The following is a 13,974-nucleotide window of genomic DNA, read 5'->3' on the forward strand; positions in this document are numbered from 1 at the left end:
CTAAGAAAAACGAACGCTTTTTGCAGATTGCAGAATTCGAGGAATAAAAAGTTGACAAGCTTGGCAAATATGACGTCACTCTGTCATTATGACGTCAATATGATGTCACAGTAGACTTGTATGATGCGCCCATGTGGTAGATTGTGAGATTGCGAAATTTCACTCTATGACGAACACAATCAGGGAGTAGACCGGGAAACCCGTCGATTCACCAAAGTAAGGCGTCTCAAATATTACTCCGCAACATCAAATTTCTTTAAAATCATTCGAATTAAATTGGAAAAAACTCTAATTGATGTTGCTTATTTTCAAAGATAATTAATTTCCAATGATTTGTCATTCTCTTTTTTAAAGCTGCAGGAATCGTTACAAGAACTACTTCTAATTTAATCACTTCCGGGTTTGCGTAATGTTACAATTGGTTTGAGCCGTAATCTGTCTTTTCATTCATTCTCATATTTCGCGCTAGACGTTGATTAAGAATGTCCAACGATTCTGCAGATTATAGGTAAGTTATACAGAAAAAAATTATTTTGATGGCATATTATGATGTAAAATGTAATTTTGCAATTAGGTTTCCCTTGGATTTCTGTTCTGTCCTTTCCGATCGTGGAAATATCACTTGTACAATTCATTGGGATGAACGTATGTCAAATATGCATGTATGTTGTACACGTGTGATCTATATCGAAAATGCCGGGTGGTGCGATATTTATGTTGTCCATGGAATAAATCTGTTTATAAATGTTATAAATGAACACAATATGTAACTCATATTTTGATTACTAGGAGTATGTATTATTGATGTTACTTAATCACGTATATAGTGCTAAAATTGTGTGGAAAAAGACTCGGGAGAAGTACGGTTTTAGACCATGCACATTGTGCATGCATGCCATGAGACCAGCAATGCCAGTCATTGACATTGTGACGTCACGTACGTGCGTGAACAATGTGATTGCGAAACCTTTGATCTCATGCCAGCCCGAGAAAACTGTCTGAAATAGTGAAATACACTACAGGTTTACATTTTTATATTCTGAAACACTTGAGAATGCGACGTTCTTGCGAATTGCGATTGGTTCTGAATACCATGTTTACCGTACAGTACGCCCGTGTGATATGAGTAGGACTTTTGTAGTGCCGTACTATTACGCTGACTTTCCTATTCGGGGAGGATGTCAATTTCGACATCCTCGTCTGTTTACAAACAAGAGAGGTAGACAAAAGACCGTTCCGCTTGTCCAAACACTCAAGTATCAGAAGGATGGTCCACAATAGCAAATTAGCATGATTCACGTAACATGAATAGGGATTAAAAAGCTGTCAAGTCGAACCATGTGCTTCTTTTGTCCAATTTGCCATCAAGATTTCACATGGAAACTCACATGGAAACAGTTCAGACCCAGAACACGATCATGTCAGAAATTAATAATTTGTTCTGGGACTGATTATTCGGACTAGGACTTTTGACACAATTATTATTACATAACATTATAGGTATGACAGGGAAACCTCAGTTAACACATTTGCTAGTCAGCCAAAATGGGCTAAACCGGCAATACAAATTTACATTGAAATTTAAAAGAACCGCTTGCTCAAGGAAACCTTCATAAACATTTTGTAAATATATTGTCTATACTTCACTTGACCCAAATATATGATAATTAATGATTTTTTTTTGGTGATGAGACTCGCACATGGAATTTCAGAGGGATTTTGATAGCAGTTTCATTAAAAAAAGCTGCTATCGTCATGAGACTAAGATCTAGAAACATCCCCGTATAAATGCTGTTTTGGGAATTTTGCTAGCAGAATCTTTTTGATGAAAGTCAATCTTTGACTAGATGTAACTTTGCTACGGAAAGTGCTATGACAAAAAGTTTTTCAGTGTTGGCTTTCTTTACTCAAGGGCTTTAATTTGATATATAAAATGATGCAGTTTGATGGCAAATTTAAATTCACCTGACCTGGCATACCTACATTATAAACATGATATGAAAGGTGAATAGGCTGGGACGGAGCTACGGCATGATGCATGCGGATTGCGGTGATAGGGATGTTCATAAAATTTTGAAGTTAAATATTTTTAGCTGAAAGTTCTTTCATTTGAAAGAGAATTAAATTACCTAAACAATAAGGGGTCAATCATGTTTCTAGTGCATATACTTTTGAAGTTACAGACAAAAATAGTGTCATCAAATTGCCCAAAATTTTGTGTGTGAAATTGTGACAGCAGGCACATGTACAATGCACACTACTGTATGTGACCCCAGATGACCTCCGATGACCTCCTATTCTTTACTGTAACTTGTAAGAAAGCTGTTTTGGATGGTCTTCATTTACACACAAATTGCTTTTGAGCTAAATCGAGCGTCGACTTGGTGGAACATGGATTGCACTACATGTATGTGATAGTTTATGAATCCAGTATCATGCCAGTACCAACATAAGTCAACATCACTTAGGTTTTGGTTGTCAAAATAAATTTTTAGTGATTTTCTCCATTGAGCCCCACAGTAAAGCCATTTTTGGACCGTACATGCACATTCCACTTCCCTATGGACGAATAGCGCCACCTATAGTGTGTGTAATGAGCTAGCCTACCGGTGAAAACAACTTGTGCAGATCAATCAAATTAGGTCACTGGACACTGCGCATCGCAAGCGTTACACTTTGCGCCAAGTGCGTGCTTGGAATGTTTTGTTTTTGAGCTGCAAGTTGCCAGCCAGGAAATTTGCTAAAAATAATCCCAAGTCCGCCCTCTCTTATTCAAATTTGCCATCAAACCACATCATATTTATCAAATTAAGCCCTTGAGTAAAGAGAGAGGGTAACATTGCCTACGACATATCAAAAAATACTTTTCTAAATGTTTTTTTTTTGTCCAAGGCCACTCACACTCTGACCGTATACAATAACAAAAACAATGAGGATTGTATTTAAATTTTTTTCAGACAACAACCTGATCGGGACGGTGGCGAGCCTGGTCTTGACCGAGGTAGTAAACCTGATCAAGACGATCAAAATCGTGATGATAGACGAGACGACAGAGGACCACGTGAGGACAGAGGACCTCGTGAGGACAGAGGACCTCGTGAGGACAGCGGACCTCGTGAGGACAGAGGACCTCGTGAGGACAGAGGACCCCGTGAGGACAGAGGACCCCGTGAGGACAGAGGTCCTCGTGAGGACAGAGGACCTCGTGACGACAGAGGACCTCGTGACGACAGAGGACCTCGTGACGACAGAGGGCCTCGTGACGACAGAGATTTTGGAGGAAGACGTGACTTTGGAGGAAGAGGTTCAAGAGACTACAACAGGGACAGGGATCGTGATGACCATAGTTGGAGCGACAGGAGGGATCGAGATGGCGGTCCCCGGGGCGGTGACTTCACACAAGAGGTCGGCCCTCGGGGTGGTGACTTCACTGGTCCACCCAAAGATGGCGCACCATCAGCAGAAGGGGATGAGGGTCCACCAGGCATGGGACCAGGCGGTATTATTGAGGTAAGCCAGTCTGTTGCATGCAGATTGCCACTTGCCAGAGTCTTAAATTTTAGAGACGCATCAGGGGCGGATCTAGGAATTTTGAGTCGAGGGGGCACCGAGCCACCGCTGCTGCCACGGCGGCTCAGCTCCCACACACAGTGTCAGCAAACGCTTGCCCCCCCCCCAGTTAAAACCAAAAATTACGAAAAATACCACTTTTTGCGGCAATTTTGTGCAAAATTTATTGATTTTGCCTCCCCTGAAATTCACTTTCCTAAAAAAATTCCTGGCACCGCCACTGCCCACACAAAGTTAGGTGCCACTCTGCAAATGATACACAAAGTCAGGGGCCTCTCAAAAAATTAGAGGGGCGTGCGCCCCACTCTAAATCCACCCCTGCACATCTTCAGAAGTACTTGATTTCCAACGATGGCACTCAAGGGAGCTCTCCTTCCCTTGGCACTGTCAGTGTGGCGTACGGGAGCTAAGTCTTCTTGCAAAGGCCCTGATGTATGTTCCCATTCCATGACGTTGGAGAGTAATTTTGTCCCCAAGTTGGTTGTGCACAAGTCTTGGTGTGGACTAATTCTGGCATATTCCTGAACATTCTCAGAGTCACTATGTGGCAATTACTGAGGAGATAAACCATGCAAGAAACATTTACTATTTAAACTTTGCCGACTAGATGTATGTTGCACTGAAATCTTTCTTGGCCAACTCCTTCCAGCCGAAATATAATTAAAATGTTTTTTTTATATATCAACAGAGCAACTGGGATGAGATAGTAGAGAGCTTTGATGACATGAAACTGAGAGAGGATCTCTTGAGAGGAATCTATGCTTATGGTTTTGAGAAGCCATCAGCTATCCAGCAACGTGCAATAATCCCCTGTTGTAAAGGTAGGTTGGTAGTGATTCATTGTGGGGAAATAGGACAAATGTATCATAATAAATTAATATTGATGTCGATCTACTGTGTCAAGGGTCTGTGTTTCAAAACCGCATCCGGGAAAAACGTTTTCTCTTTTTATTTCTAACTTCTTTCCTTCCTTTCGAGCACCAAAAAGCACCGGTTGGGTTAGGGTTAATAATGGGAGGGCCAGATCAGGATGACAACGGATAATAGTGTGAGAGTTCGACCCACCCCACCCCAGGTTTTTTGTATAACAATGATAGTGTTTCTATCAATTATTTATCGTTCGAGTCCGGACTCTGACTCGAGTCCACTTTTTGTCGGACTCGGACACAAAAAGGCTCGGCTCTGACTCCTCGACACAAAAGGACTTAGACTTGCAGGGCCTAGATTTTGACGAGAACCACAGAATCAATTCTCCTCATGATTCTCATAAGATTTTATGAAATCTAGGCCCTGACTTGGCTCGGACTCGAGATTCAACTCGGCTCGGACGAGCTGGACTCGTACAAGTCTGTTTTCTACACATGTCATTGCTTTACAATATTAGCAAGTTTTTAATGTTTGTTCACCTTTTGCTTTTCTCCATTGGCAGGCAATGATGTTATTGCCCAGGCGCAGTCTGGTACAGGAAAGACTGCCACTTTTGCCATTGCTATCTTAGAACAGCTGGATGTTGAATGCAAAGGCACACAGGCACTGGTCCTTGCACCAACAAGAGAATTGGCGCAACAGGTAAGAAAGACAAATATTGGACTTCTGGTTAGATTCATACCCCACCAAATTTCAGTGATTCAAGACAATTCGTTCATTATATATGTTAAGGGGGTACTACACCCCTCGATAAATTTGTGTCTATTTTTGCATTTTTCTCACAAACTAATAACACAGCGGTAACAAAAGTTACATATATTATAGGGGCAAGGAATCCAATTACTACACTGGAATTTCAGTGACCCATGACAAGCGGTTCGTTATTTATGATAAGAAAAGAGGTACCGCTAGGATGTACCTCATTTCCAATCATATATACTGAACCGCTTGCCTTGAGTCACTGAAATTTCAGTATAGTAATTGGATTCCTTGCCCCAATAATATACATAACTTTTGTTACCAGTGTGTTATTATTTTTTGAGAAAAATGCAAAAATAGTCACAAATTTACCACAGGGGTGTAGTACTCCCTTAAGAAATGAGGTACATTCTAGCGGTACCTATAGAAAAATTATCAAATTCGTGGACATCGTGGAACATACTCTTTGCGTGGTGTGCGTAGTAAGCAGTTGTGCATGAGATAGCCTCGCTAATATGACAGCGTAGAAGTGGCGTTATGCTGGCGTGTAGTTAGCATGATTAGTCGGCGGAGTAACAAGCGTAGTTGAATGTTCCACGATGTCCACGAATTTGATAATTTTTCTATAGTACAAATGTCTGAAATGACACACTCGGCAGTGGGGTTTGACTCCCACCCTTTTTATTTTACCCCCACCCTTTTTATTGAGGCACCCTTTATACTGAAAATTCCTGACCCCCACGCTTTTTACTGAGGCACCCTTTATACTGAAAATTCTTGACCCCCACTACTTTTTGCTATTTGTAAACTGACAAAGTCACACGCAATTTGGTTCGAAGTATCAAGTACGCCGAATTCTGCACCTATTTCACACGCGTGCGAGTCCGATGTTTTCTCTCCATTAAGTTGATACATTACGTGAACAATGTAAATTATATGTGAAAAACTACTACTGTACTGTAAAATAAGCATTTTAATGAATAACTGTACTTTTATGGCGTTCAAATGTTGTTCTTGTCATGAAACTTGGCGACGCTATGTTTAGCGACTATATCCTACTTCTTCCGTGCTGCTTCGCTCAATCAATTATGCATGATAATAGCGTCACTCATATCCGATCAATGTAAAGAAAAATAACACGTCATGGAAAATCGGACATTTACATATGCGTAGGTGTTTTGGCAGGGCTTCGGGAGGATATTGTGTACATTGCACTGGATTCACGTAAACAAGCGCGAGCCTGCATCAAATGGAATTTTATCTTGCGACATAGTGTGCAAGTTTTGGTGATTTTTCTTGGAACTATGATTATTTTATCATTCAATAAAAATATACTGTAAGTTGGAAGAAGCGCCACGCTTTTTATTTGAATCCCACGCTTTATATCAGTCCACGCTTTTTACCCAAAAAGTTTAAACCCCCACGCTTTCACCAATTTTCAGAATTTCGAACCGGCACGCATTATAAAGCGTGGACTGCCGAGTGTGAATGATGCTGACATGATCTGATCCAATCCGACCAAAATTTGCAGTAATAATGTTCAGATTTCAACATCAGTATGGCCGAAGCTATACATTTACTGAGCAAGTTGGTAATGGTGGCATCTCAATTTTGTGTTGAGTGTTTAACGGGTCAGATTGTGTCGCATCCATGCTTTGTTTGATTGATATGTACTTCATATTTCAGACTTAAGAATGTGATCAAACTTTTTTCCCCCATTAGATCCAGAAAGTAGTTATTGCACTTGGTGACTACATGAATGTCTCTTGCCATGCCTGCATTGGAGGCACCGTAGTGAGGGAGGATATAGGCAAACTCAAACAAGGACAGCAGGTTGTGGTTGGTACACCTGGACGTGTCTTTGACATGATCAAGAGACAGGCATTGAGTAAGTAATTTGGCAGTTAGTTGTGTGAGAGTTACTTTTTGGTGTGCAACCATTGAAGTGGGGTCCCGATCAGTGGCGGCACCAGGATTTTTTTTTATGGGGGGGGGGCAAAATTTGTTGATTTGCTGCAAAAAGAGGGAAATTTGTGTAATTTTGGGGTTTTCCCTTAAACGTGGGAGAAAATATTGGGGGAGAAGCTAGTGTAGACAGTAAATTGGTTGAATAAAAGTTGAGCATGTTAACCTATACTTATAGTGTAAGTGTGTAAGCAATTCATGTGTTCAAAACTTTCTCAGTCTATCGATCAAGCAGCCTGATGGTTAACAAAATATAAAACTTGCCATTTTAAATATATTGAGGAATGTATTCATTGTATTTTCAACATTTCCAGCAACAATCACCATTCACCAGCATCTCTTTCTGGGGAGATGTTTAGCATTTTAGTATTTGGGGTGGGCTGAGGAAGTTTTGGAGTAAATCAAGTAATTTCCAACGATGGCATCCAAGGGAGCTCTCCTTCTCTTGGCACTGTCAGTGTGGCGTACGGGAGCTGAGTCTTCTTTGCAAGACCCTGATGTATGTTCCCATTCCATGACGTTGGAGAGTAATTTTGTTCCCGGGTTGATGTGCATTGCACTGAAAACCTGGTGTGGACTAATTCTTGCATATTCCTAAACATTCTCAGAGTCACTATGTGGCAATTACTGAGGAGATAAACCATGCAAGAAACATTTTGAAAAACAAAAAGGTGCTGTGTTACTTTAAACCGACAAACATTAAACTTCTATACATGGAGTCTTTAATATTCAATGTGTACTTCACAACTGGTATTAACTAGATTTTTGTCACAGATTTATTTCTATCACAAAAAGGTGAATTCTGTGTCAACTCATCACGAATCTTTGGTTAAACATCGTAGCACTAAAATTGCGTTTTTCATTTGCTATTGGGAATCAAAGTCCAATCAAATAACCATTAAGACACATTGACTCTTGCAAGACTCTTTTGAGTGTTACATGATGCTTGAGCAAGATTGGGCATATCGGCTAATAGCAACAAGTTTTAACAAGCACATTATTGCATTTTTTCTGAAGTTAAACAAGTACTAATTTATTGATACATTGTTACGCGTATACACAGATCCAGAGTACATCAAGATGTTTGTCTTAGATGAAGCCGATGAAATGTTGTCAAGAGGATTCAAGGATCAGATCTATGACGTATTTAAGCAGCTGAACACCAAAGCACTACAGGTGAGTGAGTGCGACTAATGTAAAGACTCTGTTGAGGAATTAAGCAGCTTACACTACAGAATAAAGCTGTATAATCCTTCAATGGGAGATTTCTGTGCTAGGCTAATCTGTACTTGTAATCTGTAAGGATAAACCAAACAAGTACTGACACCTTGAAATTTAAAGAATGGATCATGTTTTGAAAGATGTTGGTATGGGTTACATCCATGAAGTTTGTGGTTAATAATTCCTGATATGTATTGTGCATTATGTGCAAATGCAGGAACAGCTTGTGAAATAGAATTGAAAAGCTTCATACGAAATGCATTCTTTTAATACCTCAACCAGGACATGCATGTATTGGATATCTATGTAGATTCCCTCTGTTGATATGTTGATGACCAGTAACCCATCCCAGAATTCAGCCCTTTTGTATGAGCAGGAGATGCAAGTTTGTAGGTGTAGGATTTTTTTATCCTTCCATCTCCTATACTAAAAAGAATGTGTTTGTTTTAACTTTTTTGGGGTTTGTACTAGGATTTTCTGTTGATGATACAATGAAAGCAGTGCCAGGTTACAAGAATACTGAAACAAGCAATTCTAAGGAAAAAGTCATGGAATTCTAGAATTCTGACATTTCATGAAGTTTGTTTGAAGAAAAGTAGGTTTGTTGAGAAGCATACAAGATACAGAATTTTGGAAGGTTGTGTCCGCTCTTCCAGATTACTGCTAGCATTAAATTTTGGGTTCCATCGTGGACAAGATCTTAAAGTGCAATATTGTAATTATTATTCCCAAAAAAGCACCTCATTGTAGCTGACTTGTCAAGTAGAAAGCTTGATAAGTCAACCATGACAGTGATGGCCGTCACGGGAAGAACATCAAGTCGCAATACATTGTGGGTGAGGGAGTTAAATATTACATTTTAACTCTCTCAAGATGTTTTGCTACATTGTGTCATCTGCCACTTGTTTGTTTCTCCTGAACTAAAATGCCGCAAGAATCAATTCTGAGCAAGTTCATGGAGGAAGTACATGTACTGCAGTGTTTTTTCCTTGAGTTTCAACTAAATGTCCTACTTAACTTATCATTTGTAGGTTGTTTTGCTATCAGCTACAATGCCAGCGGACGTATTAGATGTAACGCAACGTTTCATGATCGCCCCTGTGAGAATCCTGGTGAAGAAGGAGGAGCTCACACTAGAGGGTATCAAACAGTTCTACATTATGGTAGAACGTGAGGTAAGTCATGACCTAACAATCATTTTACATCATCACAAAACAATATTTGGAGAACTTGCGACTCGACTTCAGATGAAAGAAAATCTTAAAACTGGAGACCTTATTTACGGCTTCAAAAGTTAAATAACAATTTCCAAAAATCAATTTTCTTCATAATGGGATGTGACAAAAATAGAGAAACCATATTAGCAAATCTTATATAAAAAAGACAATTGATTTGCAAAAGCTAGATAAGAAGTCAAACCAGGTCTGGTGAATCTTGCAACGATTCTCCTTAATAGTGGTTAATAGTTTTCGTGAATAACAAAGACAAACTGAAGAATTTCTTATTAAAGGTCATTGATTGTTATTTTTCAGGAGTGGAAGTTGGAGACGCTGTGTGATTTGTACGAGACCTTGACGATCACACAGGCTGTGATCTTCTGCAACACCAGAAGAAAGGTGGACTGGTTAACGGATAAGATGAGAGGTAGAGATTTCACTGTGTCGCAGATGGTAAGTAGTGACTGACTGGCTGCCTTCCTGATGAGTCTAAAAAGCACCTCATCTGCTCTGGCCAATGTTGGAAATAATAAATTTATAGTGCAGGCCAAATTAAGGAGAAGAAAACATACAAAATGGGCTTTTGTCAATACTTAACAACCAACTATGATAGAGATAATGGGGCTGACATTGGTTAGAACGGGATCAGAGAGTCAAATATCCTGTGCAAGAAGTAAGGATTTTGTTGTTGAAGGCTACTTGCATCCCAGTTTGATAAATTAATTAATAGAAGCTTGGGTCAGGTTACAGTTTAGGCTACGGAAAAAAGTAGTTCAGACTACTGAAAAAGGTAGTTCTATTATTCTGTTTTTCTTACAGTTCAATTCATGGTATTCTGTTTGCAGAGAAGCATACATTACATGATGTTAAAGTTTGGAAGGTTGTGTCCAACTGTGCTACCATTAAATCTTCCACACAGACAAAATATTGAATTTGAAATCCTCCCATCACAGACAAAATCTGAAGTTTTAATTTTTTTTCCCAAAAAAGCACCTCATTGTAGCTGACTTGTCGAGTAGAAAGCTTGATAAGTCAACCATGACAATGATGGCCGTCACGGGAAGAACATTAAGTTGCAATGCATTGTGGGTGAGGGAGTTACATATTACATTGTAACTCTCTCAAGATGTTTTGCTACAGTGTCATTGATCTTTTTGGTCAAATCTGAAAACTTTGATATTATAAATCTGTATATACATTCGTTTCATTTGCATTCAAATTTAGCGAGTGACATTGATTTGTGAAATTTGTATGCTCAGAAATCTCATGATAAATTTCGCAAAAAATAACATGATGTTGCAAAAATATGTTCTTTGCCAGGAAATTGTGTTTTAATACAAGAAAGAAGCTGGATCTCAATAAACCAGTGGATATGGATAAAAGAAGCATTTTAATCCAAATGCTACGGTAGTCATTCTAGCTGGGTTTGGTACTGTGTTAATTATCAAAGTAAATTGGATACGTGCTGCGGAGATGCAGCCAGAAACTGAAATATTAATACTTTTGTTTTCTTACAGCACGGTGACATGCAACAAAATGAGCGTGACCTCATCATGCGCTGAGTTCGCTCTGGCTCCAGCCGAAAGTGCTGATTACCACCGACCTGTTGGCCCGTGGTATCGATGTCCAGCAAGTCTCACTGGTCATCAATTATGATCTTCCCACCAACAGGGAGAACTATATCCACAGGTAAGAAATTGTTTAGGAAATGGGGTTCTAGATGCAAGAAAAAAAGCTTTGAATGCATCACTAAATAGATTCATCAGGTTTGTTGGTAGATGCCAAATCAATAGCAAAAGATGTGTACATAAAACTCTGGATTGATGGTTTTGCATTATTTGGACGACAGGTAACTTCATAATGATGGTTGATGCTTACTTCCTGTATGCAAGAAGTTTATGATCCAGCTCCTGGCTGATATTGCATCATCAGTCGGGATTCGTCAGTGGAAGTAAGGATCAACTATTGTCATTCTGAAGATGCCTGTCGTATTGTCCAAGATTAGCGAAATTATCAATTTTTCATCAGTATGATTTATAAAATGTTATAAATACAAATAACATAATGAAAACAAGCAGTCCACAGGAAAAAATCGTTTTTAAGTAGGTTTGCAAGAAGCCAAACTGAATTGAAGTCTGCTAGCAGTTCAAACTTGGCAGGTTCCATCATGGACAATCTTTGGAGTTCAAATATTTTCTTCCCAAAAAAGCACCTCATTGTAGCTAACTTGTCTTGTAGAATGCTTGATAAGTCAACCATGACAGTGATGGCCGTCACGGGAAGAACACTACGTCGCAATACAATGTGGGGGAGGTAGTTAAAATTTTACATTGTAACACTCTCAAGATGTTTTGCTACATTAATTTTGTCATTCATCAAATGCTTTTGGTTGAAACTCTTTATAAAAAAATTGAGCGACCCACAGTCAATACGTTGTTGTCAGAGATGCCACTTTGATAGCAAGAAATGTTCACAGATTATCCTTGGCTACTACATGTACTACTTGCAAGCACCAGACTGCTTTTCTGATCAGAACGTGTTGCAAACAAATTGGAACCTTTATGGATTGTTGTTGAAAATTAACATGTTCTAATGATGCAATGAGAATTAAGCCTAAATTGATCTCGAACTTGTGTTTTCTATTTGCTCTCTTTCGTAGAATTGGACGTGGAGGACGATTTGGTCGCAAAGGTGTGGCCATCAACTTTGTTACGGCAGAGGACAAACGCAACATGAATGATATTGAGCAGTTTTACAATACTGAAGTTGAAGAGATGCCCATGAATGTTGCCGACCTGCTTTGAGACTTTACTGAATTCCGATTCCCTCAGCTGTGCCTCGTTGGCTTTGGGAGATATTTGAATGTGCTTTGTTCAAGCGTTTCTTATATTTAAAACAAGAGATTATATCACTGCGCTAAATGGCTTAGTGAATTGGATGCTATATTAGAACATTGAAGAGGTATAATCCTCAGTATATTATAAACTTTTGGTCCCGTGGATCAAGCAAATATAGCGAGCAAAAGCAAGAAGAAAGACTTAAGGAAACTTTCCCGACTCGGTGAGGCGTGGCCCCTAACCCACACTATTCATAACCGTATTTGTTGTAGTAAACTAGTTAATAACTTATCATTTGTTTTGGGTAAAAAGAAATTAAAAGGTAATCATTACATATTGGTAATTTGTTTCTTGTACAGTGTGCCTGTGAAGAGAAGCTGTTATAAAAACATATTTTGTTATAGTATTAAACTTTGATAAAAAAAAGTTTGCATTGGTTATCAATAATAAATTAATATTGCTAACTGGATAGTTTAGATAGTACTGTTTATTGTATTGTAATTGTATACCTGGAGATATAACAAAGATATCTGTAAAATATTATGGAAACCGTGAAGAATTTCGACATGTACGTCCGTGAACATTTGTGTGTTCTGTGTACAAATATGGTAGTGCCAGTACTTCGGCATGAAACTGAAAGAGGCTATCAGTGTGGGAGAGTAAGGTGGGGTAGAGCAGTCTCACTGTGGGCTCGGAGTAATCGTACACCATTCTTAATTTGTCATTTAGTCATCAATAGAAGAAATATTTACTTGGTCATGTTTAAAGATGGGAGTTAATGTTGAGCCCTTTCAGGACTAGCTTTGCACAAGTCTAACCAAAGCCTATCCAACAATCAAGTGTGTGACTCACTCAAAATGCAAATGCTTTTGTCATATTTTGTGCATATGTGTAATTTATTGTATTTTGTGTATACTTCTCATTGCTAGATGTGTAGTACATTTAGAATTTTTACAATTTGCCTTGCAGTTTGAGGGAAGTATTTTGTCACTTTTAATGGTGCTTAATCTATTAGTCATGTCAGCTCATCATGGTTGACATAAAGGACCAAGTTTTGGTGATATCAGCTACTCAACCCTGCACTCTGTTAAGGGGAGCATTGGTGCACCTGCAACCCTTTATGTCTGGTATTGATACTCCAGGAACAGTTTGTATTTGAGTAGTTAGAAATCTAGTAAATGATATCATGGAAACTGTTATTTGTTCTAGCCTAGTAGTCAAGTAGACTTGATTTATACTGGACCTGAAAGGGATTGATCTGATCATCAAGTATAATGTAGTATTTATAATTATGTAATATTTTGCCAAACTGTGGCACTGTCGACATAAAAGAGGAATAAAAACAAATAACTTGTACAAGTCAAATATTGAGTAAATTGTGCCTAATTTGATGCAAGGGGATGTTACCGGTTGAGATAACACTGCACAAAAAGTATAGCTACACTTCATCATAACAAATATTACAGTTGATAGAGAAATTTGTTCTGCGTATTTTGATGTCATTCGGCATAATGTGACTTTATTACCCGAAGTTGACC

General features: G+C 38.9%; 1 protein-coding gene and 2 non-coding genes across 3 annotated transcripts; all 3 read left to right on the forward strand.

Moving 5' to 3' along the window:
- Positions 1 to 354: 354 nt before the first annotated feature.
- On the forward strand, positions 355 to 13,801 carry LOC140155688 (eukaryotic initiation factor 4A-I-like). The gene is made up of 10 exons (XM_072178617.1): positions 355 to 508; positions 2,958 to 3,510; positions 4,259 to 4,391; positions 5,000 to 5,139; positions 6,919 to 7,084; positions 8,225 to 8,337; positions 9,414 to 9,557; positions 9,915 to 10,052; positions 11,117 to 11,288; positions 12,259 to 13,801. Exons 1-9 carry the CDS (start codon positions 483 to 485, stop codon positions 11,159 to 11,161), a joined length of 1,458 nt encoding a protein of 485 aa, XP_072034718.1. The 5' UTR covers positions 355 to 482; the 3' UTR covers positions 11,162 to 11,288; positions 12,259 to 13,801.
- LOC140156115 (small nucleolar RNA SNORA73 family) lies at positions 3,916 to 4,154 on the forward strand. The gene has a single exon (XR_011859480.1). It is a non-coding gene; the product is annotated as a small nucleolar RNA SNORA73 family (small nucleolar RNA).
- Positions 7,574 to 7,818, forward strand: LOC140156114 (small nucleolar RNA SNORA73 family). The gene has a single exon (XR_011859479.1). It is a non-coding gene; the product is annotated as a small nucleolar RNA SNORA73 family (small nucleolar RNA).
- Positions 13,802 to 13,974: the final 173 nt, after the last annotated feature.

The sequence above is a fragment of the Amphiura filiformis genome, chromosome 6, assembly GCF_039555335.1.
Source record: "Amphiura filiformis chromosome 6, Afil_fr2py, whole genome shotgun sequence".
NCBI lineage: Eukaryota > Metazoa > Echinodermata > Ophiuroidea > Amphilepidida > Amphiuridae > Amphiura > Amphiura filiformis.

Coding starts and splice junctions, on each gene's coding strand:
- LOC140155688 (XM_072178617.1), top strand. CDS start 483: ATGTCCAACGATTCTGCAGATTATAG. Junction 509..2,957: donor AACGATTCTGCAGATTATAG/GTAAGTTATACA, acceptor AATTTTTTTCAG/ACAACAACCTGATCGGGACG. Junction 7,085..8,224: donor GATCAAGAGACAGGCATTGA/GTAAGTAATTTG, acceptor GCGTATACACAG/ATCCAGAGTACATCAAGATG.